General features: G+C 37.2%; 2 protein-coding genes across 3 annotated transcripts in view; both read right to left on the reverse strand.

Moving 5' to 3' along the window:
* Nucleotides 1–12,165: 12,165 nt before the first annotated feature.
* Nucleotides 12,166–19,205, reverse strand: LOC122304697 (F-box/kelch-repeat protein At3g23880-like). Its single transcript, XM_043116967.1, has 4 exons — nucleotides 19,185–19,205; nucleotides 17,944–18,949; nucleotides 17,598–17,644; nucleotides 12,166–12,455 (listed from the first exon to the last, which is right to left on the reverse strand). The coding sequence occupies exons 1-2, from the start codon at nucleotides 19,203–19,205 to the stop codon at nucleotides 17,999–18,001; spliced, it is 972 nt and encodes a 323-aa protein (XP_042972901.1). The 3' UTR covers nucleotides 12,166–12,455; nucleotides 17,598–17,644; nucleotides 17,944–17,998.
* Nucleotides 19,206–19,918: 713 nt separating this feature from the next.
* LOC122304045 (zinc finger BED domain-containing protein RICESLEEPER 2-like) overlaps nucleotides 19,919–27,088 on the reverse strand; it is an 11,996-nt gene continuing 4,826 nt past the window's right edge. Inside the window, exons 1-3 of one of the 2 annotated variants that reach the window (XR_006240903.1) lie at nucleotides 21,563–21,889; nucleotides 21,413–21,470; nucleotides 21,089–21,328 (exon numbers count right to left, since the gene is read on the reverse strand). Coding sequence is in view for 1 of the 2 variants with exons in the window: in XM_043116075.1 (XP_042972009.1) it covers nucleotides 20,200–20,234; nucleotides 21,563–21,889 (362 nt within the window). In the remaining variant the exon portion in view is untranslated. Of the gene's footprint in view, nucleotides 20,235–21,088; nucleotides 21,329–21,412; nucleotides 21,471–21,562; nucleotides 21,890–27,088 lie in introns of those variants that run through there. The other variant, XM_043116075.1, reaches the window with a different exon arrangement.

The raw sequence follows: 27,088 nt of genomic DNA on the forward strand, positions 1-27,088 counted from the left end.
GAAGTGATAGCTGTGTAACTAAAGATTTCAGATGGGTCTTGGTTTGATCACTTGAGGTTGGAAGTTTTGTAGATGAATGGTTTTGTTACTTGGAGATGGTTTTGATTGTACAAGGAGTGTTCTTTTGGTCATACTTTAGTTATTTTACAGTTTTGTTTGGAGGATCTGTTTTGTAAATATTTGAGAATTTAATGGCTCTAGTCGAACTTGTAAATGTACCAATGAGGATCATTGTATTATAGTTGTGAACACTTTGAAAGTTATGTATATCATACATGTTGTAAATAGGGAGAAAGTTATAATAATATAGATGGAACTCTGTCCGTTTATAGTTTTAGGTTTGGGATGTTACAAAGGTGGTATCAGAGCTCAGCTCTATGATTCTGTAGACACTTAGGAAAGAACGGTGATTTCAATTGAAGAGTTGGTTAAATACAACATAGAGTCCAGACTTGATCCTTTTTATATTTTGATTTGGATGCTAATAGGCAGTGGTAGTTGGTTGATTGTAGTCTAAAGTTGAGTGAAGGTTGATTGATTTTGATAAATGCTAGTATAGTATTTTGTATTGGACCTATTATTGTGCTCTTATTGATATAACCCATTTTGGTGATAAAATAGGTTAATATGCTGCCGAAGCACAAGAAGAGGTCTGTGGTTGAAATTCCAGCCTCGGAATCTAATATAGAAGGTGATATATCCTTTGAGACTGAAACGGATGAATATGATGATGTGGCAAATAGAATCTATTCTAGGATTTCACAGAGTACAAAAAGACATGAAAATCTGAAAGATGGTTGCCCTTTTGGCGAATTTAAGAGACACAACCCTCCTACCTTTTCCGAGGAACCAGATCCCATGGCAGCTAAATAAGGGTTATTGAGAATGAATAAACTGTTAAGAGTGTTGAACTGCACAGACATACAGAAGGTTCAATATGCCACTTTCATCATAGAAGATGCTGTTGAGAGGTGGTGGGATAGTACATAATTGCTATTAAAACAAGAACTTGGTGAAGGCATTGCCATTACTTGGGATAAATTCAAAGAAGCTTTCAATGAAAGCTACTATCCTAAAATGGTAAAGGATCGAAAGGAAAGTGAGTTTGCAAACTTAGTTCAAGGGCATATGAACTTGTAAATATTTGAGAATTTAATGGCTCTAGTCGAACTTGTAAATTACTAGTGAGGATCATTGTATTATGATTGTGAACACTTTGAAAGTTATGCATATGATACATATTGTAAATAAGGAGAAAGTTATAATAATATAGATGAAACTCTGTCCGTTTATAGTTTTGGGTTTGGGGCATTACAAGCAGAGTCATTATGGTGGCAGACTTGATAGTGTTTAATTTCCTTGGGTTTGATATTATCCTAGGGATGGATTGAATGTTTCGACATTACGTGAGTATAAACTGTTGACGATAGATAATGCTATTTCAAGTGCCTGGAGAGGAAGACAAGATATTCCAGGGTAATAAATTACTATCAATGCCAAGAATGATTACATCATTATAGGCCAAAAAGGATTGGTGGGTGAAGCTGACTTGTACCTAGTATACTTAGTGCTTAAGCCAAGGGAACCTAAGGAAGTATGAGGGATACTAGTGGTAAATGAATTTCCAAAAGTGTTCAAGGAATTGTTAGGATTACCCCCTCTTAGGGAAGTTGGTTTTTAGTCGACCTGGAACCTAGAACAGCTCTAGTACATAAGGCACCTTATAGAATGACCCTATCATAGTTAAAAGGAATTAAAGACTTAACTATAGGAGTTGTAGGCAAACGGATTTATTAGGCCAAGCTCATTGCATGGAACATCGATATGGTTTGTTAAGAAGAAATACAAGAATTTTAGGATGTGCATTATTTATTGGGAGCTGAACAAGGTGACAATAAAGAACAGATATCCCTTGCCTAGGACAAAAAACTTATTTGATCTTAGGTCCAATTATCACCAATTAAGAATTAAGGAATGTGACATATCCAAAACTATGTTTAGAACAAGATATGAACATTTTGAATTCACACTGATTTCATTTGGTTTAGCTAATGCTCCGACAATATTCATTATTATCAAGAATAGGTTTTTCAGATCATTTTTTGATATGTTTGTGGTAGTGTTGACAAATGATATCCTAGTATATTCTAAGAATGTCGAAGATCATAAGAGTCACCTAAGGTTGGTATTAGGGAAGCTGAAAGAGAATCAACTATTCCCCAAACTTAGCAAGTGAGAGTTCTAGTTAGAGGAAGTGAAGTTCCTTGGTCACATGATATCCAAGGGAAGAGTTGCGGTGGATCCTGGTAAGATTGAGGCAGTCTTGGACCAGTAGCGTCCCACAATAGTACACAAAATTAGGGTTTCTTGGGACTAGCTAGCTATTGTAGGAGATTCGTGGAATGATTCTCTAAATTATTGAGTCCGGAAAAAGGTTAAGTTCATTTGGACTTAATTATGTGAGCAAAGCTTTGAGTAATTAAAGTGAAGGTTGACTACAACCTTGTATTGGCACTCCAAAACCCCGTAAGCCATTTGTAGTGTACAGTGATGCATAAAAATATGGGCTAGGGTGTATTTTGATGCAAGAAGGAAGGTAGTATCATATGCATCTAGGCAACTAAAAGATTGTGAAAAGAACTACCCCACCCATGATTTGGAATTAGCAGCAGTAGTTTTCACTTTAAAGATTTGGCAACATAAAAGTAATGTAGGGAAAAAGATCCCAAAAAGGATAGATCTTTATAGGAAAATTTGTGAGATGTACACAGCCCATAAGAGTTTGAGACATCTTTTCACTCAGAAGTACCTCAACATGAGACAAAGGTGACCACTAAAGACTATAAATGATTACCAATGTGAAATCAAGTATCATCCAGGAAAGGCCAATGTGGTCTTTGATGCGCAAAGTCAGAAGTCTCAAGCAAAGGAAGTATGGGATTCTATGGAGGTAAACTCACTACTTGAAAGAATGAGAAAACTATTGGTAGGAAGTTCACAACAAGAAGAATCCCTCACCTCGATACAAGAGTTTAGGGTGATAGACTATAATGAACTAAATTATTGGACCCTAAGTTATTGGAAATTCAGCAAAGAGTTAGAAGAGAAAATGACCTTTGCATTTTAGTCTAGGCAAGAACAGGACTTTGTTTTACAAAGGGCGAAGAGTGGTCCCTACAAACTCTACGATACTTGCAGAAGCCCATTCATCTCCATATTTGATACACACTAGGGAAGCATGAAGATTTATTGGGACTTGAAGAAAAATTTTCTATGGGAAGGAATGAAACAGGACATCATCCACTTTAAGGAGAAGTGTACATTGGAGACCTACCAAAAACTTATAGCCCCTACCCATCCCAAAATGGAAGTGGGAGGAGATATTTATGGATTTTGTAGTCAAATTACGCTAAACCCAGGTGGTAAGAACACAATTTGAGTAACTGTAGATAGATCATTTTCTTCTGGTCACTACCACTAAGGCTTTAGGAAAGTGGACTCGACTATACATTTAGGAAATAGTTAGGCTTCATGATGTGCCTAAAACCAGGATTCGAGGTTCACGTCCCTTTCTAGGATTGGAATCTAGTAGATGTAGGCTTGGGGTTTGAGTCCTTAAGGAGGAGGCACATTCAGAAGATAAGTATGCAGTTTAGACTCCAACTATGAAGTGGAGAAGAAGTAATTCCGCATTAAGGAGAAGCTGACGAGCATTGGTTTTGTGCATTTTAGGAGGAAAATACTCAATGGTGCATAGACAACATGATGATGTTTCTCCAAGGTCATGAGATCAAGAGGCCAGGAGCCCTCCATTGGAAAGAGGTCAAGCAATTGTGGAAGCTATCCGCTAGATGACAGAGGTAGTGAGATACTGAATGGGGCAAGGACAGAGTGCGAGGCAAGAGTTGCCTAGAGGCGAGATTCAAGGATATCCGTTTGAGAGATTTCTGGTGTATAGGTATCTGAATTTTATAGGTATGAAAGGAGCTTTAGAGCCAACAAGTGGCTCATTGACTGGATGGAACTTTTGATATCAATGGATGCGCAGAGGAATAGAAGGTCCAGTATGTCGAACACCTACTTCAGGGAGAGCCTGACATATGGTGGGATACGAGAGATAACTTCTTGGATGAGAATTGGGAGACATAGCTATTCTCACTTGGGAACACTTTAAGAGGGAGTTCGATATTCGTTTCTTTCTAGAAATAGCTGAGTAGCAAAAGGTGTTAAAGTTTGCGAACTTGACACAAGGCAACATGATAGTAGATAGTACGCAGCTCAATTCATGGAGTTAGGAAGATTTTCCCCTCACATGATTGGCACGGAGAAAATGCAAGTTATGAAATTTCAAGATGGACTACAACCAAGGATCTGAAACCAAGTTCCTTGCTTACAGATTAAGAATTTTCAAGAATTAGTGAGCGTTGCTTCGATAGTATAGGCTGAGCAACGAAGACTAATTTCTCAAGTTTATAATGATGGAAAAAGAGGGAATGCCTTATTCTCTTGATAAGAATATAGGGAGGAAGAAGATTCCCTATACAATGGACAAAGGAAAAGGGAAGGTAGTCAGAAATGTGGCGTCGATTATGCCACCACCATGTCGTAGTTGTGGATGAAGGCATAGTGGTGAATGTCGATTCACCATAGGAGCATGTTTTAGATGCAGTCAAATTGGCCATATGATTCCAGAATGTCCACGTAATATGCCAAGAGGAGCAGCAACACGAGGAAGCAAAGGGAAAATCCCTGTAAAGGCTAAAGTTTATGTAGTCACGCCAGAAGAACTAGACTTGGAAACTAAGGATGTGATGGATGCCGGAGTAATCACTGCTAACATTCCAAACCTACTTTAGTTGGTCGCTTGTGTTTGCTAAGAATTCCTGAGTAACCTCAGTTACCCTAGAACCTCAGTTACCCTTCTAGGTAAGGTTAAGTTGATGCAACATATGGCTTGTGCTCTGTTTGATTCTGGAGCATTGCCATCTTTTGTGTCTTATGATTGCCTGAGAAGGTGTAAGCTGAGTGTGGAATCCTTGTCTCATAAAGTTTTAGTAGCTATTCTAGATGGGAAGATAGTTGGATGCACTCGCATAGTTAGGGATTGTCTGTTGGAAGTCGCAGGACTAACCCTGACCACGAATTTGATCATTTTTCATTTAATGGAATTCGATTTGTTCTTAGGAATGGATTGGCTATCAAGACATTATGCTAAGATAGATTTCCGAAGAAGGAAGGTGATTTTTGAATTACCCTCGCAGGATTGAATTTGTTACATGGGGCAAGTAGTTAAGTCGATTTTGTCAACCATAACGGTAGGACAAGTAAAAAAAAATATGAAGGAAGGAGTGGTCGCTTATCTGGTAGTTACGAACAGTACAGTAGAGGAACCTAAGGAGTTGAAATGATTCCTATTATAGAAGAATTTCCTAAGATTTTTTTTCTGTTGATCTGTCTAGATTAACAGGTGCATTACATCTTAACTGTCATGTACGAGTATGTAGCCTTGTGTTACATGTTCTGATGCTTCAATCACCGTCCAATCCCAAACAGGGGTTGGGGGTGTCACATAAGGTATTGAAGAGAATATATTCAGTAGCATATAGAGTGGCGTTAGCAGAGGAGTATGAGGGGATCCAAAACGTGTTTCATGTCTCCTCATCGAGGAAATGTTTTAGGAACCAACAACTCTGCATATAATTAGTCTAAATTTAGTTCCATTGCAACCAAATCTCACATACGAGGAATGACCAATATGAATCGTAGATTATAAGGAACAGAGGCTACAATCCAAAACTGTACCTTTGAAAAAGTTGGAATGGGAAATCCCAAGAAATGAGGAGTTTACATGGAAAATCGAGAGAATTATGCGGGAGTAGTTTTCCTATTTATTTGAGTCAGAAAAACTAACTGGGACCACATTAAGTAAGGATTCCTTGCTCAATTCATAAGCAAAAGCATGACTATAAATAACCTTTGAACTACTCGTTCTAGTCACAACACTTAGAATCCCAAGACCTTCATCATGGTGCGAGAAAAGAGGACTGCACGAAGGGCAGCCATGTTGCCAAAAGTAATTCAACATTTAATGGAAGGATGTCGTGAAGTGACGAGCTTGTCAGAGTAACGCCGGTGAATCATGGAGGAACATAGCCAGGATAAAGAGGACCATCAGAGGGTTAGGGCCCTAATTTCAAAGATGCTACACCATGTTGATGAAGAATTGAGGCAGTGTAGAGAGAAGTCGACAATCCAAGAATGTGATGGACAAGATGAAGACAAAGGTGTGGTCTCTCCAATTTCTTTTGACGTCGAATCTAGCAAATGGTTTAGAACTATAGAGAGCAATAGAGATGGAGGCTACATATGTAGCCGATGAAGAATACAAAAGAAGGAAACCCTTGATCTAGTGGCAAACAATGAGGGTTGAAGGCTAGACGAAATATTGAGTGTGCGACCACCACGGCCAATGTCGACATAGATGGATTAAGGACGCCCAACCTCTAGAAGATACCTCGCAATTTCACTACAAGTGTTAATTCTCATGAAATTTCTTGTTATAGAGGGTAAGATGCGAGGATTGTGCTGAAGCAAGGTAAGAGATCCCCTCTGAGGACAAAAGTCCGGTGACAAGGGTGAGTGGAACTATTTAGAAAGCCTACAGACACGGTTTAGCATTGGGCGATGAAGGACTATTTGCCCCATGCAAGGCGAGTAAATGATGTACTGACTATACCATTGTGAGCAATGGGCAAGGACAACCTTGTTGCAGACATGGCAGCTCTCCTAAATAACACGGAAGTGCTCAAAGGGTGGCATGTGTCATACAAAGAGGCCATTCTTCCTTTGCTTTGATTAGCCTTTGAAATTTAATATATGATATGGAGGATTTCAAAAAGCTCAAATTGGGTATGTAAATTGTAGCTACTAACAAGTTTTTTTTTTTTATAAATCTTTTTATCTATTATGTGTGCGTGTGTTATTTAATTTGGTTTCTTTCCTTTTGTATGTATATAAGTTGCAAATTCTACAGCGGCGTCGGAAAAAAAGTCCATAGATTCCACAACTATCGAGGGCGGATTGAAGTGAGAAAAATATAAAAATTATTTTGTTAAGCATCAATAGTTATTTGAACTATCAACTATGCAATTATGCTTTTGGCTAATTTTTTCTAGTAAAACATTTAGATTGGCAATTTGGTTTGAGATTATTTTCTATTTTCAAGTTTTATCATCATTGGAGCTTAGATAGTGGAACAATTAGGATTTGTGGCTTAAAGCCTCAAATTCTTTGGTTTGGGTCATTTGGGATCATTGGCTAGTCTGTATTATTTTGGGACTTTTAGTTGTTATTTTCTTTTTAGTAATTGTTTTGTTTTCTTTATTTGATTTTGGACCTTTGGATTTTTTCCTCTATTTCTTTTTTCCCCCTCTTCATTCTAAGCCAAGCTCATGGCCATCAGCATCTAGATTGATCTTTTTTTTTTTTGTTGGCCTGGGAAAAAATTAACAAACACAACGTAGACCTGTCTGGGCCACAAAATATGTAAAGGGCGGCCCAAAACATAATTAGGCCATATTCGTATTTTTGAAGCAGTTTAACTTGTTTCTGTCAATCAGGCTTTAAAAAAGCCGACCGGCAAAATTGACTTGGCCCAGATTGAAGTAGCTCAAGAAGATTGAATGGACACAAAAACTGCAGGCTGGTCCAAAAAGTTCCTCCTAGTCTAACCAGATCAGACCGATTATACTCCTATCCAAATTCACGAGAATAATTGTGGCATCACTTTATGAGAAATGGACGCCATTGTTGAAGCAAGCTATATACCCCAACATGTTCCTACTCACATATAAATGACCAAAAATAAAAACAAACTCATAACTCTACAGATCTTAAATCATATAAGAAAACCTCTCCTTTCTGAGTTTTTGGGTTACTAGTTGGTTCAATCCTCAAAGCATGTGTTGAAAATACAAATACATAGGATAAAAGTACTCCTGCCATTGAAGATGGAGGCCCATCACCTCATTAAAAGAAAGAGGATAAAACTTCTTTGCAAGCTGCGAAGGTCCAAATTATATCATGCATGCCTTAGTTCTTATATATCGACATGTGCTTAGGATCAAAATGCATATATAGGATTAGCGGCTTGAATTGGTCCCCCAAAAAAAGGAGCTATAAATAGGACGAAGCCGTTAAAAGACAAACATGAAGATTGGCCATACTCTTATTTATATATTTTCCGAACCATATTATAAATCATGGGTATAAGTTTATGCGTGCAAAAGTATGAAATATACTTTGACAAAATGTGCACCAAGATCATCTTACCGATCGAGGACCACATTGAATTAATATAGTGGTAGTTGAAGGTGTACAAAAGAATGGTATGACAAGGGATAAAATGTAATTGCCTCCTACTTATTCGAGTGTACATATTCATAGATGAGGAAAGAAAGGGTTGAAGTTTTAATCTCCATCGATCGAAACTCGAGCTTGTGGTTTCTCCAAGTTGAAAAGATCTTAGTGTTTTTTTATGGAACTGATTAATAATAAAAAAACTAAGCAAGTTACAAGATCTCCATTTCGGCCACCCTGCAAAATTCTAGACCTTTTTTAATAGTAGCATATTTTGGGTCATGATAATATATAAAAGCTTCGCTGAATTAGCAACTGTTATTTATCTAATTAGTTGAACACAACGTCGATATATTTAATAGGTCGATATCATTTTTTGTTCTCTTTAGACGTAACAAGTTGGTGTCGAGGCAAATTGCAATGGGCTTTCGTCATTAGCTAGATCATGAGAAGGATGGCCGGGAAGCATGCATGGATAAGGTTGAGGTGAAGTGGGGGGGAGGGGGGGGGTGGGGTTGGGGGGGCGGGGGCGGGGGCGGAGGTGGGGGAGGCCGGAATGACATGCAGGTCACCAGCCTGTAGCACATGGCTGTTGTCCTTTCGAGTGCAAGTGGCAAGGCGAATTTGCAATCTTTTTTTATTTTATTTTATTATTTTTTATTTGCGCATGAACTCTGATTAGCGCAGCTAGTATATTAATTATATTATCATGTCATGTAATTTAATAAGCACATATATATTTACTAGGTCAAAATAACATGCAAAGCACGTTTGCCTAGCTGGATCAAACAGTTATTTTATAAAAATAATATTTTTTTTTTCAAAATTTGTAAAAATAGTTGAAGGCATATATAGCTCAAAAGACATTGCTTCAACGTGATTTTCATCGTATTGTTTTGTGATTACTAAGTTGTGAATTGTATTTTGACTTACTTTTTTGATATTAATTATTGTTTAGTATTTAAATTTCTCTCTACTTTAATTTATTTCATTGTTGGGCTTTATTTTTTTATTTTATTAATTTTTAGTTGTAGTTTCTTTATTTACCTTTTTTCTATTTTTATGTCTTTTTATTTTATTGGACCTATATTTTTCGGATAGGGCTTGTTTTTAATGGGTTTTCCTTTATTTTTGGATCCAGCCCTTTCAGATTAGGCCAAACTCGTGTGCCTTTAAAACCCAATCCCTTATCCCCTTAAACGGCGTCGTTTTAGACTTAATGCCCTTAAGGCTCTGTTTCTTTCTTCATCCTCCTATTGGCGCCGACCACTTCTCCTTCTTCATTTTCATTTCTTTTCTTTCCTTTGTTTTTTCATGTGTTGTTGTTTGCTGCTTCTCTTCTTCTTCATTTCTTTTATTTTCTTCTTCTTTTCGTGCTACACACCACCCGTTTCTTCTTCATTTGTTGATTCCACAATGACTTTGGTTGATTCCAGCGTTGGGAAAGGCCATAGGAACACATTGTGGTGCTACAACTCATTCCTCTAAACAATTAGAGAACAGCGGATGCAAAAACATGGAGGACATGCAATGACTGAGTGACAGGAACGTGAAGGATTTAAGAAGCAAATATAATGTCTAGCCCAGTTTTTCTCAACTGCAGTCATGAACTTATGGCTTCATGCCGCTAGCCCCTTGTCTATAATTTTCCACCCAGCAGACCATCGCAGCCACTTCACCAGGCTCCTTGTTTTTACTGCAACCCTATTTTTAGGCATGAAAAACATAGCACAATTGTGCTCTCAAATCGTTGCTCGGTGTTGTCGCATACCCACATCGTCTCCATCGCATCCCTTTCACTCAGCTCTGTGCCCAGCATCTGTCTGTCTGAGCGCTTTCAACTCGCTGTTTCTTGTTGTCTAGCCAAAATGCAAGATACAATGGGTGCAAACAGACTTAATTAAGGTGCAAACGGTGCCTTTTTGGCCATCCCTTAGGTTTTCTTCTTCTTTTCTTCTTCTCCTGCATGCTGCTGCCATCCTACTTCTTCCTCTTCTCTATTTCGTCCCTTTTCTTCTACAAATCAGAGTTGCCGCACAAAAATTGAACCCACCAAATCCTAGTTTTTTTTTTTTCCCTTTCTTCTATCTTCATCTTACTCTTGCGCCGACAACATCCCCATTTTATTAGAACACTCTCGCTCCCCCAGAATCCCCATTTTATTAGAACACTCTCGCTCCCCCAGAATCCATCTTCTAGATCTCTCTCAGTTTCTCTCCATTTTCATAGCAGATCAAAAAATGCTTCCGCTATTGCTTCATTTCTTGCAACCTCGCATTTGTTCTTCTATCTTCTTCCTTGCATTTGTTGTTGCACCCGTTCAGAAATACCATCGAATGGAATTTTATTCGAGCTGATTCTGAGGCATCCTTTCTTAGAACATTGAAAGTTGAGTTCTTATGATGCCTGTTGCTTCAAGTGCACGGACGCGAGGACAAAATGAAAGAAATATCGCACGACATTGATCTCACCGATTTACAAGACAAACGGTGTTAAGTAAAACAATAAATTTGATGGAAAAACAAGAATTCCATTAGTGACCGTTAGATAGCCACTTTATATATATAAAGATATGTGTTTATCACCAAAGTTGTTGACCCATGCGTAGTCCGTCCATTTTTTTTAAATGTCGGGATGTAGAAGATCGAGCTTTTTAGTGAAGAATTCTGATTTATTTATTGAAAATCTTGCTTGTATGGTATTAAAGCACATAGAAATGTATAAATACCATGAATACAAGGCAACAAACTCTTTAACAGTAAAGATATAAAGCTATGACAATACCATGTTGTATAGAGGAGATGGCATATTGTGCGCCTATCCTTCTCGAATGTCCTGTTTTTAATCTCTCTTTGTTCCACTAGGGTTTTTTTGCTGTCCAGAACTACAGATCTACACTAATTCCCTAGGTCCCCGAGCCATTTACATGTTGGCTCACTACAGGCCTCTCATTGCCATGATTTTTAGGGTGAACCCAACCCCGTCCCTTTCTTTACGGACACATACATGAGCCACACACATTATGTTAGTCTCTTTCACCTCACATTCCACTCCCAAAAACTGTAGCCTTTCGAACCTCATCAGTCCCTGCTCGCATGCATGCAACCCTACTCTCCTTCCTGTCAACTTTCTATCCACCCTATCCTAACCTTCATTGATGGGCACATGAGCAAGCAAGCTCGATTTGGAGAGTGTGGCCACCTGGCCTTGCCATACTTCCTCTTTGAAATCAAACCCACATCCCCACACTCTTTCCCAAACACCGGCATCCCTCTTAAGGGTATCAGTCTGTTGTATGCTTTGCTCTTTGTTTTCTTATTTTTAGCTAGATGTTGAAGCTTCTTTTTTCATCATCTTCCAGATGTCTTTTCCTCCCAACACTCTGCAAAACCACGTAGGTGCTCTGTTTTTCGGAGAGGTGGCCACTCTATCTGAGAATGCAAACGATATAAGATTAGAGCATCAACATTGGCTTCGTCAAAAGCTTAGCCATCTTCAAAATTTGATAAATTTACTCAAAATTCACCTGCATTGGATTAGGCAAATAGGTCTTTGGAAAGATTTGGGCTACAGAATTTATTGCTCTTCCTTCAAATTTGAAGGGCTACTATTCCACCTTCAACCGTATATTTTATTCTAGTTTTAATATCCAACGGTTTTATTTTATTTCATTTGTAGGAAAGTTCTAAAATTTAAATTCTCTTTCAACTCAAATTTTGTCATTTTAGCTATGTGAAGGGTGTGCCCTCTACACTAACTTACAAGTAGATTTTTTTCTTTTTTATTTAAAGTACATAAGAGTGATAATAGGTATAATTGACTGGAGTTGGTTTGTAATACATGCATCAAAGTTCTGTTTTGGACAGCCTAATCTTGATTCTTCAACCACATAGAGAAATCTTTAGATATGTTCATAACTCCAACAAGTACATGCAAATTCCAATCCTCCTACATTTCCTCAACAACAAAGTCTTTTTTATCAAACTATAAAACTTGTAGTTTATACAAGTGGATCTTAGCAACCTTAAGCCCAGCGTGCACCTAAGATATCTCCACAATATCTTCAAAGTCTCCAATCCAAGGGCATTCTCAAATTCCTGAAAAATATTAGAAAGAATTTTACATGAAGATACCTTAGAAAGAAGTGGTGGTTAATTTGAATGTAAGATTGAGCCATTTTGCATTTACTATTTTCAGTCCCAGATGTTAATATTATCTTTGGAACTTAAAGCACTAGCTTAAATAAATCAACCACATAGTTTTAACACAGCTTATACAAATATGTAAACAATTTTCACATGCTAAGTAGTGTACACAAGTGAATTTTAACAACTTTAAAATTTCTCCACCTAAGAATCCATAGTACGTATCTCAAAAGTCTCAGATCCAAAGGCCCGAAAAATATTAGCAAAAATTTAAGAGAAATTTTGTTCTTTATCCAAGATTTTGTTATCTTCAATCATACCAAGTGTGATACAAACATATAAACAATTTTCACATACTAAGTAGTCTACACAAGTGAATCTTAGCAGCCTTAAAATTTCTCCATGTAAGAATCCATAGTATCTTAAAGGTCTTAAATCTAGAGACTTGAAAAATAGAGAAGTGTTACAGTTATAAAGAGATTATAGAAAAATAAACTCACAAACGAACATGGTTTCACATGATACGTTAGATCTACTTTACAATAAAAGTGGTTTTATAATCTAATGTATCATATCAAGTCATGTTAGTTTACGAGTTTATTTTTGTGGTATCTATTTGTTGCTAAAGCATTTCTCAAAAAGATATTAACAAAGATTTAAGAGAAATGTTGTTGATCTTCATCCAAGACTTTGTTGTCTTCAATCATAGCAAGTAGCTAGCACATTTTAAGTAGTTGTCTATAGAACTAATCAGCATATGAAAGTACATGTGTGGTTGAGGTTGGCAAAATGTAGAATGAAAGTAGCATAAAATAGAATGAGTTAACTTTAGTAAGTAGAGATGGTCAAATTGAGTATAAGATCAAGCAATCTATAGATTTGAAACCATGAGCTTATGATTGCACTCTGATCCACTACAAGATCGCTAGATCAAGTTATGTTATGCATATCCATTATAATATATAAAAGTTGAAGCAACATCTTTGTAATCTATTTAGCCATATCAGTATTTGCTTTATTTATTATTTTTCTTCATAATATATAGTTCCTCTCTTCTAATTTGGACATCTCAGTTGTTCATCTAAAACAATTCCTCTTGTCTTCTGTTCTCTCATGTTGACGTTTGGTGCTCTTTCTTGAATTTTACCTCTTTCATTTCTTCTGTTCTCTCATATTAACTAAAAAACCAAAAAAAAAAAAAAAAGAAGGATCTATAGCTAGGGAGTTCCCGACCTCATGAGTGGAACGAGATATCATGCCACCCCCATGATGTCCAAATCTTGTTGTAGGGTGGCTCGCAACTACCTGACGACCATATTTATCTTGCAATCTGATTGTGAGCTACTGTGCGAGGTGGAGATCTGGCTGCAATTTTTCATTTACTGCCTCAATAGCAGATATATCATCTTTGGATTTGAAGCCATAAGCTTATGGTACTTCCACTCTCCCTTACAAAGAGACCGAAATTAACATTATGCTTTATCCATATTTCCATCAAAACCAATATTCACATGGACATTTAGCCACATTCCAAAACTTTGACATTAAAATCCATACTCATTAAAAAAAAAAATCCAAATGATCTCCAATCCATATGTTGGCAGCTCCAATTAGTTTTTGATCCATAAGCAATAACCTTAATTTAAGTATTCTTAATGTAGGTTGAAACCAGAATTTTTAGCAATTTTCTCGATTTATTCTTCACTATCACCAATTTAATATTTTGAAAATGTCCTCCCACTTGCAGTCCATAAGTTCAAATTAACAAAAATTTGAGAGGATATTTTTCCCACTAAGCCTAGGATTTGGTAAGGCCAACAACATTTGCAATCCTTTTGATACTCTCACTTTTTCATTATGAACATTATAATTTCACAAGGATCAGGGGCCCCGCTTGGTTAACCAAAACAAAAAATTTCATCCTAACTCATTATTACAACTTTTTAAAATTTTCTTATAAAATATAATAAACAATTTAACTTTTTCAAATCTCAATACAAAATTAATATTAAAAAATTATATTATAACAATATTTTATTAATTACTATTCAAAATATTTTATCCCATCTCATCTCATCTATACAACCAAACGAGGAATCAAATGGCATGGTTGGTTTTGTTCTTCAATTCTTGGCTGTTGTATTGTATTGATTGGCAAGGCTGTGTTGTAACTGGTTTTCTCATGCTTGGAGTATATGTATATGTAGCGTGCTGTTAATCTCACCATGTGTGGTTAGGTCTAGTGTCTTTTATTGTGGATTTTGTTCGGTGCTAATACTCCTGATGGTCTTATTTTGTAATCAGGTCTATTGTATTGTGGCCTTTGTTTGGTGCTTGTTTTCTCATTCTGCAGTATGTTATTGTGGCCACTATTAATCTGTCAAGGGTGGTGGTATGATTTTGCCCGTGTTAGAAGTTTTGTGCTGGCAGGTAGTGGCTGCTATTGTGCTGTCATGAGTGGTGGGTTGTTGTCGTGTTTCTCCTATTCACTCATGCATGTCTGACATTGCTCGGTTGACCTTGTGGGTAGACGTGGTTGGTGTCCTAATAGTAGCGGCTACCATCCCATGCTATTATTGTAACACTCAAGCCCAAGCCCAGGCCCGCAAAGAGTCAGCCCGTTTGAAGAAAACGACATTGTTTCGTTAAGTTTTCTTTTTCTTCTTCCTTCCATTTTCCCCTCCTTATTTTCCCTCTCCCCCCATTCACCCTTACTCTCATGCCACTCCATAACTGCTCTCTCCGTCACTTCGTGCCCCACTCTGCACAAATTCTCCCTAGCAGATCATCATTCCGCCTCCCTTCTCCCTGCGCTCTCTCTCTCTCTCTCTCTCGATTCTCTAGTTTCATTCAGGTTTAATTTCCCTTTGAATGTGTTGTAGCAAGTCCCTTAGGTTCTCTCGCTCATCTCCGTTCAGTTTCAGCCATCGTGCTTCGCCGAGCGTGACCAACCCAGTAAGTTCCTTGCCTTTTTCTCACTCTCTGTTTATATCTCTTCTTCTGGCCCTAGAGTTACTTGTTTTCGTTAGATACTCAGTAGGCCGCCGCCTCTGTTTGTGCTTCGTCTGCGATTCGCATCCCCGAAACCCGTTAGTATCTCTGTATAATGTCTCTGTTTGTGTCTCGTCTTCTTTCTATTATTTTATCTCTGTCACACGTTACTCTAACCCTCGGGTTCTCCCTCTGACAGTGGCACTCTCCCCTTGACATTTAAGCCGTGACTAACTTAAGTGGTTGTGATACTTATAGAGCATGGGCGCAAAACGTAGATAATACACTACGAAATTCCAGGTAAGTGATGCTCCCCTGCTAGACTTTGTTTAAACGGAATGAGGTTTCTTTTTATGAAAAACTTGCATATTTTGTTATGGAACATTGAAAACAACCTCGGTCAATTTTCTACATAACACTATATCCAAATAAGAAAAAAAAAAATATTTTGTCAAAAGTGGTGTCGATACGAGCATTTTTAGAACTCTATTTCCCAACTAGATAAAAAGACCAAATATGAAATCTGAGATTTTTATACATGGATAATATGAATATGATCTATATCTATGCAGTACTCTATTATGATATGATGTTGCATCTAAAAACCTCTGGCATGACATTATGTTTCTGTTTCCGTCCCGACCTTACAACAAGTGTAAAACTGTGAGTTATGTTACTTGTGTTGGTACCAACATCTCTGTTTCTGAGTGCACCCACTTTGAAAATAAAGTAGTTTTCTGCGTGCTTTTTCTTGTGTAAACACTCGGGACTTCAAGAATGATAAGAGAGATTTTACTTCTGTTTCTACCCTGTTTGATCATTGTGGATAGTACAACCCTAGAACCATGGAATATGTTCTGATATAATGATGCTTAGTTATGCTATGCCAAATGACTTTTGTATATTACTATTTTTGAATTGTCGCTCTGATATTTTAGTAATATGTTTTATTCTGCATTCTACAACTGACTCATGTTTACACACTAGAATATATTAATTGCTTACTAAGTTGTTAATAACTCATCCAATTACTTTCAATATTTTCAAATGGTTTTGATGGTTCAGTTGAGAATCAAGAATAAGAAGCGTGGACATGATTAGTTGAGCATGGTGGATTTAGTACCAAAGGGTACTAAGATTATTGGATAATCTTATTCAGTAGATTTGATATTTTCTGTTGGTTTGGTATTCTGGGATGTTGACACTTTTGTTGAGACTTTGTAGAGTTGTTGATTAATTATGTTGATGTCCTTGTAGAGGAACATGTATGTTTGGTTTGAACAAATGAGTTCATGTTTTGAAGAGCTTTGGGAGAATATATTTGTATTGTTGGGAGGTGATTTTAAGCAACAACAGTTATCTTCCTAATATAACCCTTGGGGTACAGGGCATATAACTATCTTCCTAAGTTTGTTTTAAAACAGGTTGCAGCATAAATGAAGTTTTTATGCACTCTCAGCATCAGTTTTTTATCATAAATAAAATACACAAAATACACACCCACATACAATCAAAGCTTAGGACCTTCCCCCCCCCCCCCCCCCCCCCAATTACTCCGGCCATCTCTCAAGGAGGGTATAAAATAGTGGCTTTTACTTTGCATCCTGTCCAAAAATGCCCTCTATCTTGCTTTCTAAAAGTTTGGGTACGCCCTCCCTTGTGACCTTTGTAATGGGGGCTTTGCGGTTTGTTTTTCCTTTTCTGGCAGTAAATCAGTGAAACAAAAGAAACCTTTTGGTTCAAAAAATCTCAACCATCTAAGTTGAAAGTAATGGCTGAGAAAAAGGAATTTTATTTGATAGAGCACATAGAACACTCAAGAAAGCTAATCAAGGAACTGGATCAAGCCACTGTTATAACTTTTGTCTTTCAAGTTTCAAATATGTAATGTTGGCAAACTTTGGAAAGGCTTTTGCAAAAAGACTATTCATCCTTCACCTCAATAGGAAGAACCCAAGAGCTTTCGACACAAACTACTGGATAGAATTATGTTTATAAGTTAATGATTACCAACATTAAAATGGAATATATATATATATATATAGAACATATGAAAGAATGAAGTACTGAATAGCATACAGATTGGGAGAAAATTAGCATTACCGTTCTTTCGGTCCCTGGCTGCCAATCCTGTAGTTTAGGGCCTAGTCCTGGGAAAGACAATTGTGTGCTTAGATAATTGGGAAATCTTGAAAATGTACGTGTGTGTATATTTTTTTTAGTTGGAAAATTTTGGAATTAGATCACCTTCTCGAATGCCATTTCGTCCCTTAGTTTCTTACTTGATGTATGCCCATTTATAACTATATATGATGATGCAACTAAAGCGATCATTACATATTTTGTGCAAGATCTAATCCACCAAGTCTTGAGAAAGTGATGTATTATTGTCTTAGTTCTAGAATACAAACTTTTGCAAAAACTAACAATTTTGCAAGTGCTCATCTACCTTTTCTTCCTTTCGTGTCGAGACTCCATTTGGCACGTTTAGTAGAACGAGGCTCTCAGACTATGCCTCCATGAAAAAAGGCCCTCTCTCCATAATATATGTCCGTGCTCCCGGATGAAGATCCATGGAATCCCAGATGAGTTACTTGTTGCGTGTTCGGTTTGTAAGAATGAAGCTCCCCATCTTCGACGGTAATTAGAACTTCCCCGTTCTTCCTGAAGGCTACAACCGTCAGAAGTCCTTGACTAATGTCAATATCGAATAGCTTACTCCATGATTCTCCAATACCATAGTCTTTCATGATCCATACAGAAAAATGCAGTTTCCCACATGGATGAGAATTACGCGGGACTAGACAAAGTAATCCGTCACGGACCCCAACAGCCATGTTCAAATGAGAGTCCCCAACAAAGCAGCTGGGCACTTCAATCTCGTGAAAAACCTCTTTACCCATATCAAATGCAAGTATGACATTTCGGAAGGTGGTGCCCGCCGCAGCATTGGGTGGAGTGTGCGCGAGCCAGTGCGATGCCTCATTTACAAAAGTGGATAAGCGATTATTCTTGACAATATATGATTGAGGAGGGGAAGCAATGGTACGCCAGCAGCCAGAGTTAAGAGTGTAGATCTCAACCAGCGGTTGAGCTTCGTTGTAATGCCTTTTCAGATATACAAGTCTGACCAGCTTAAAATCATTACTAGAAGGATCGTAACCAAATCCATGGGAGTTCTCAACTTCATAATATGGAATCCCTCGAGCAATATTAGGTTCTGGAAGTCCAAGAGTTCGATGAATGGAAGGGTTCCATAGAACATAATCATTAATGGAGGAATAATGACCATCAAAAGGCCGACAGACTACCCCTTTGCAAAATCCCACGATGTTGTCATAACGACTGAGGGAACAACTTCTGGAAAGTGGACAAGATTTCAACTCGATGAAATTATTATTATTACCAAATGATTCGTCATCCGAACACAGACGAATGTCCTCAAGAGTTTCTAGCTCTCACTAAATCGAAGCTATATGTTTTTATGGACTGAAAGAGACGTAGGCTGCTGCTCTCACTGTTGTCAAGGTCTGTGGAAAGAGATCGATTGATGTGAGTGGTGATGAAGGAATTGCTGGAGATCACAGAACACCACTTTTTGCAAACGCGCCTGCACCTCGCCACTGTCTTCACTGGAAGCCTTGTGAGGATTTAGACTACAACTTCGTTTGGTAGAAAATCTGACATTACTTTTGCTTCTTCTTCTTCCATTTCGGGCACGGCGATGTTCTATTTCTTTAAGCGAACGGACAGTCGAGTTATAACACCCTTTGGCCTTTTGACTACTTTCTAACAGTCTTGACGCATGGTGGTTGTCCTTTGCGAGCAAGTGGCTAGGTGAATCAGCATATCTATTTCCTTTGTTTTATTACTTTACTTGCGCGTGAACTCTGGTGGGGCGAGGCCATTAATTTTATAACCATGTTATGTAATTTAATAAGCATATCCTGGGTTGATTAAGTAGCATCTTCCTAAAAGCTGTAAAATATGAGAGAGAAATGGTGGATTCCACGAGGTTGCTCTCGGTTTTCTAAATCGTGAAGGCTCCACTCGTGCGTATTCTTTTCATTTTTAATGTCGGGTGCAAACAGTAGGAACAAAGTACATATAAATGTATGAAAATGGGGAATATATACTTGCTAAAATCAAATAAAAGCTATGGATTTTAGGAAAGAGAAAGGCAATGGCAATTATTGAAGGGGAGCATACTTGTACGAATGTTTTGGATTCATTCTGTTATGAGCAGATTAATCATAAGCATAGCTCATCGACTTTCGAAACAAGCTCGGGAATAATCATACGCATGCTTCTCTTTCTCGTGTGTTTAAGAGTGTATTTAGTCATTTCAATAACTCTGCTCCCGCTAGTTTTTCCGGAATCAAGTAGCACCCATCCAGAGAAAATAAATCACAGCCCCCGGCCAGTTCCTGATGGACTTGCGATTCACCATTAATAATAACATGTCACACAGTACATATCTATTTGTATATTTGCATATATACATATATATATATATATATATATGTCCCTCTACAACGTCATCAATGAAAGAATCCAACAAATAAATCAACAACTGCTCAAAGTCTTAATAAAAGTGCCAACATCCCAATAAACCAAATCAATAGAATAAATCAAATATACTGAACAATAATCTTTAGTAATCTTAGTACTTATCCCCTCCACTCGACAATCTTGTCCACGCTTCTTATTCTTGATTCTTAGTTAAAACATCCAAATCATCTGAAAATATTGTGAAGATAAAGAGTGAGTTATCAGCAATTCAATAACTAGTGAACATATACTAATATGTAAATATGAGCCATTTACAGAGTACATAATGCATAACAAAACATTTTTAGTTTTGGAATGCAGAACAAAACATGTTACTAAAATATCAGAACAATTGTTTCAAAAGTATTCATACACAAAAGTCCTTTGGCGTAGCAATACTAAATATCTTCATATTAGAACAGAATTATTATATCGGAACAGAGACCATGTTTAACCCTCGTGGCCAGGGCTGAGCACCAACTTTTCGGAGTCGGATTTGGCTTCCTCTGACTCCGACTCCAAATCCGACCTTCGACTCCGACTCCGGTTGCACCTCACTCCACTCCGACTTGTCAGAGTTGGACTTTTTTATTGGATTTTTTTTTTTTTAGACTTTTTTCTTAGACCCAATTAATATTTCAATTTTACAATTTGTAACTCTAATCGGATTTGGGCTTCTATATCAATTTTTTTTAAAATATAATTTGAGATTTCTAATTTATCTAATCAAAATTATCACACTAGAAAATAAAACTAAATTCAAAATCCATCATTATAAAAAATAAAAATAAATTCAAATGTGCAACCAAAATTAAAAACTAAATTAAAACTAAACACACACATTAAAATTACATAACCAAAATTACAACTTAAAATTAAAAATACATAACCAAAATTAAAACCTAAAATTAAAAATACATAACCAAAATTACAACCTAAAATTAAAAATACATAACCAAAATTACAACCTAAAATTAAAAATACATAACCAAAATTACAATCTAAAATCATTCATTCAAAATTACAAGTTAAAAAAACACAACTAAATCTAGCATCCCCATGCTATTGTCATTTCAACAACAACAACAAACAAAATAACACAGAGCCAAAAACATCAATCATCTAACCCATCTAGATTCCATCATCTATCCTCCCAAATTATCCAACCAACTCATGTCTCATCATCCATCAACAAGTTCTAATTCCATCAATAAGTTACAATTTACAACTTGCAATAATAGAACCAATACAAATTACAAAAAATGTCATTTTTCAACTTGTGCCTAAAAAAAAGAACAAAATTAGTAAGGAAATAAGATACCATATAAATTTATAAAAATAAAGAAAGCAAAATTGAAATAAGATACCATAAACAAGATTGTCAATCCTCTTCACGAAGTATGCTGGCCATAGAATTGGCTAATTCTATATTAAGATGTTAAAGTATAGGAGATTAGTATTACAAAATGTGAAAATCAACTTATATAACAACTTAAAAAAATCTCTAAATACATTACCTGAGTCTAGTTTATAGCTCTCTGCATCATCAATGGCTTCCGAATAATTTTGACTCAAGCATATAGGAGTAGACTCCAACCAGTTTTGCGAGCACACAAGAGCTTCTACAGTTCTAGGAGCCAAAGAACTCCTAAACGGATCTAGGACATGGCCTCCTATGCTAAGTGCTGACTCAGATGTAACGATGGTGATAGGAATGACCAAGATATCTCTTGCCATTAGAGGAAGAACTGAATACTTGGTGGAGTTGACTTTCCACCAAATTAAAATTTCAAAACTCCCCATAGGAATCTCAAGGTTCTCCAACAAATACCGCTCTAACTCCGTGACCGGTGCAAAACTGCAAGTGCACAGTATCGTAGTTTTATAGTAAAGTAATAAGTAGAGTATCGTCCTCAGGGATTGGTACCTTACTCTTGCCAAATACCAAAATTATACTAATCTCAATTTTATCTAGAGGAATCGCTAAGGTTTTTGTAATTGCAAATAAACTTAGATCAACTCAAAGAGAAATAAGCAAAGAAAATAAAACTGACTTTCAAAGATCAAATTCAATGGGGAAGAAACCTTCTAGGAAATCGATTTCACCATAATTCTTCACTATGCTTTTCTCATCCAGCTAATTTAACTTAAACCTCTTTTGTCTATTAGCAAATCTCTAATTCATCCAAAAGCCTCTTTCGATAGTCAATTGGAAGTGATTCTAGTTTATCAATTCACACAAGAGTATGCAAATTAAATAATCAAGAACGCAATAAGACCAATGATTTAATTACTACACAGGTTCATACAAGTCTTTCGATCTCTATACTTACCTATGCTGAAATATCCAAGATCTACCCTATGATTCCCTCTTTCGATAGCAAATCACAAGATTAATAATCATCTAATCAATGGCCAGTTAATTAGAAGCATTAAACTCAGAATAAATCAGATAAACAAAGAGAGAATTGCATTAAATTAGCATGGACAAACAAGCATAGTTCGGAATTAGGTTACATCGTTTTCCTAGAAAGAATAAAATTTAGCTCATGCTAGAATTGGAATTCAACATAAACGAATTCACCATAATTGTTCTGAGAAGATGGGAAGAAGAAAATAAACACTGAAAAATCCTCCTTGCAGCCTCAACTGGTCGTCAAAAGCTCAAGAGAACGATTCAACGCCTTTCTCCCGTCCGTGCTCGTGTATGAATCCAACGTACGTGCAATAAATTGGAATTCTGTCTCCAAAACAAATGATTTGAATCCCTCTAGCTATGTTTTTCTCTCCCAAAGAGTGTTCTCCAGTCAAAACTCGCGGCTCTAGAGTGAAAAATGGCTTTTATATGGTCCCACGGCGGAAAACCTAAAATCTGTCAAAATACGATGTTCGCTCGAGCGGGGTGTCGAGCGCGCGTCGAGCGTTCGACTCTGCCTGATTTCGCTCGAGCGTCCTATCGAGCGCACATCGAGCGTTCGACTCTGCCTGATTTCGCTCGAGCGTCCTATCGAGCGCACATCGAGCGTTCGACTCTGCCTGATTTCGCTCGAGCGGCCAATGTCTCTGCTCGAGCGATCTTCGTTTTTCAGCAACCCACTCGAGCTCCCTGTCGAGCGGCAGTCGAGCGTTTGAATCTGCCTGAATTCGTTCAAGCGGCCAAAAGCCTACGCTCGAGCGAACTTGTAAAATCTGCAATATGAAATTTTGCAAGCCATCAAATACCCTCAAACTTACAACTTTGTTTGTCCTCAAACAAAAATAAAAATAAATGATAGTTTAGGCAATATCAACTCGACCCCAAAGAGAAGTATCATCACTCACCAAGCTTTTATGAATTTAGATTTCATCTCTAATATCTTACTCTTTTAACATCAAAGATAGCAAGAAAATCAATCAAAAATTTTGCAATTTGTCAAGCAAGAGTTAGGCGTTTACTTCAACCTAAAGCTAAGACCTTGAGTGTGTGTGTGATATAGTCAATTTAACCTCAAACCACCTGCAAACTCAGATAAAAGTAGAACAACCAAAATCAGAAGAATTCTCTTAAAATTTAACCCCATAAGTCCAATTTTCAGAAATCCTCTCCACTAATGTAGTCAACACCAAAATCAAAGATCAAAATGTCTTTATTAAGGTTGTAATGATAGGCCACAGGGTGAGGGTTAAGAAAGAACTGGATATGGGAAATTAAATCAAACTGGGAAAATACTTAGTGAAAAGAACATTAAAAGAGAAACTCACATGATTCAAATCATAGCTCTTTCTTGGCAATATGCTCATACTTGTGGCATTATTATTGCTGTAATCACTGATGTAATACCAACACTTCCCTTAACAAAATTTGAGGTAATTCACTTTCCGCTTGGCGACTTCTTTTTCTTTTTTTTTTTTTTTTTTTTTTTTCACTTCCTTTCTTCTTCTTCTTTTTCTTTGATCAAACAGAGCAAACATAATACTTTTCATCATGAAACCAATTTTCTCTTTTAAATGTAACTCTCCACCAAAGTATTTTCTCAAACTATCAACGGTAGATTCATTGTTTTTCAGGCTTAGAGCGAGCATGGTTTATGTAGTTTAAAGAATCAATAAAGGCTCATGAAGGCTCAAAGGGGTTGACTATGGAAACACACCATGTAATGATGGCATGACATTTAGGACGGCTGGAAAAGCTTTTTGGTTATGCCAAAGAAATGCCTAGATCATTTCTCTAATATTTGGTCTCAACTAGGATTTCGCCTCAAGGACCCATCAACGGATTCTAGAGCAAAGCAAAATCGAACCTTCCTCTTTCAATTAATTCAACTTCTTCTCTTCATAAGCAAAATGGAATAAGACAAAAACGACTATGTGCTCAATTGTGTTCAAGGTCAAAGATTTAAACCAAAGTACCCACAAAACTTCACTTGACATAAAAGAAATTTTTGAAAATTTTTCTCAAAACCATCTTCAATCACAAATTTCAGAGTCATAGAGAATTCAATCTTACTCCAATGCATGCTTGGTAAAAGAATCAAACAACCCATCAACAACCCAAAACTTAGAAAACAAGAGGATCAAATAATTATAGGAGTTTACACCCCCAAACTTAAACTAAACAATGTCCTCATTGTGATGCAAAAGTAAAAAGGATTGAAGAAATAAAGGAACTTCCCTGGTTTCATGGTGAACCCTCCGAGGTTTAAAAATTTTCCAGCTCTTTATCCATGCTAAATAAACCTGCATCAAAAATCAATTTATTAATACTTAAATAAACAAAGATAATAAAATAAATGAAAGAGTGAAAGATAGATCTATGGGTTGCCTCCCATAAGCGCTTGTTTTAAAGTTTACAGCCAGACTTTTCAATCCTCATCACTTAGGATCTCCAAGAGGAATATATGCATAGTTCCTCTCCATTTGCTCTCCATAGTAGTGCTTCAATCTTTGACCATTAACTCTGAAAATATTCCCCGCCTTGTCCTTCAAATCTACTGCTCCAAAAGAGAAAGCTTCATGAATTGTATAAGGACCCGTCCATCTTGATTTTAACTTTCCTGGGAAGAGTTTGAGTCGTGAATTGAAGAGTAAAACTTGTTGTCCCGGAGCAAACTCTCGCCTAATAATCTGTTTGTCATGCCACTTCTTCGTCCTTTCTTTATAGATCTTTGCATTCTCATATGCATCATTCCGGAACTCTTCCATCTCATTCAATTGAAGAAGTCGCTTTTCACCTGCTGCCTTCAAATCAAAGTTAAACTTTTTCACAGCCCAATAAGCTCTATGCTCCAACTCTACAGGAAGATGACATGCCTTTCCAAACACTAATCGGTATGGAGACATCCCGATAGGTGTTTTAAAGGCTGTACGGTACGCCCACAAAGCATCATCAAGCTTCTTCGCCCAATCCTTTCTATTGATTTTGACCGTCTTCTCAAGGATGTTCTTGATCTCTCTATTTGAAATTTCAGCTTGGCCATTAGTTTGAGGATGGTAAGCAAGTGCTATCTTGTGCTTCACACCATATTTAGAAAGAAGATTCTCAAATAACTTGTTGCAAAAGTGCCAAATCTTGTGAATATGTTCTTGTGCAGAAATTTGAGAACTACCTTTGCATCATTTGTTGTTGTAGCAATTGCTTCCACCCATTTTGACACATAGTCAACTGCTAGCAAGATATAAGCAAAACCAAAAGAAGGAGGAAAAGGCCCTATAAAATCTATTCCCCAAACATCAAACAACTCAACTTCTAAGATACCTTTCAATGGTAACTCATGACGCCTTGAAATATTTCCCATACGTTGGCACTGGTCACAAGTTTTCACCAAAGTGTAACTATCACGAAAAATGGAAGGCCAAAAGAACCCACTTTGAAGTACCTTAGCTGCTGTACGGGTGGCTCCAAAGTGTCCTCCATATGATGAGGAATGGCAATGATGAAGGATGTCTTGCATCTCTTCTTCCGGCACACATCTTCTAATGATTTGATCAGGGCATCTTTTGAACAACAAAGGCTCATCCCAAAGATAGTGATTCACATCATGCAAAAATTTCTTACGTTGATGGTAAGTAAGATCAGGTGGTAAAACCTTACAAGCTAGATAATTAACAATATCAGCATACCACGGAAGCTTGATCTCACATGCAAACAACTGCTCATCAGGGAATGCCTCTTGGACCACTGAATCTAGTCTTTCTTCCTCTTGCTCTAACCGAGAGAGATGGTCAGCCACTAAATTTTCACTTCCCTTCTTGTCGCGAATCTCCAAATCAAATTCTTGAAGAAGGAGGATCCAACGAATTAGCCTAGGCTTAGCATCCTTCTTGCCAAACAAATAGCGAAGTGCTGCATGATCAGTCCTTTGTCCCAATGAGGTAGGACCGAAATTTGTCACAAGCAAACACCACGGCAAGCATCTCCTTCTCAGTTGTTGTATAATTTAACTGAGCTTCATTCAATGTCCGGCTTGCATAATAGATGGCTCTAAACAGCTTGTCTCGCCTTTGCCCCAACACTGCTCCAATTGCAAAGTCACTTGCATCGCACATAATTTCAAAAGGTTGACTCCAATCAGGCACAATCACAATTGGTGCTGAAATTAGCTTCTCCTTGAGTGCATTAAAGGCCTGCAAACAAACAACATCAAAGTCAAATGCAGAATTTTTCTCAAGAAGATTACATAAAGGTTTAGTGAGTTTAGAGAAATCCTTAATAAATCTTCTATAAAATCCCGCATGTCCCAGAAAACTTCTGATTCCCTTCACATTCTCTCGAGGTGGTAGTTTCTCTATAGTTGCAATTTTGGCTCGATCCACCTCAATTCCTTTGGATGACACTCTATGGCCCAGCACGATCCCTTCTTGAACCATGAAATGGCACTTCTCCCAGTTCAGGACCAGATTCTTATCTTCACATCTCTGCAAAACAAGAGCTAAGTTATGCAAACAATGATCAAAAGATGTACCAAAAACTGAAAAGTCATCCATAAATACTTCCATTATATCTTCCACCATGTCAGAAAAGATAGCCATCATGCAACGTTGAAATGTCGCAGGGGCGTTGCACA

Source organism: Carya illinoinensis, chromosome 3, assembly GCF_018687715.1.
Source record: "Carya illinoinensis cultivar Pawnee chromosome 3, C.illinoinensisPawnee_v1, whole genome shotgun sequence".
Lineage (NCBI taxonomy): Eukaryota > Viridiplantae > Streptophyta > Magnoliopsida > Fagales > Juglandaceae > Carya > Carya illinoinensis.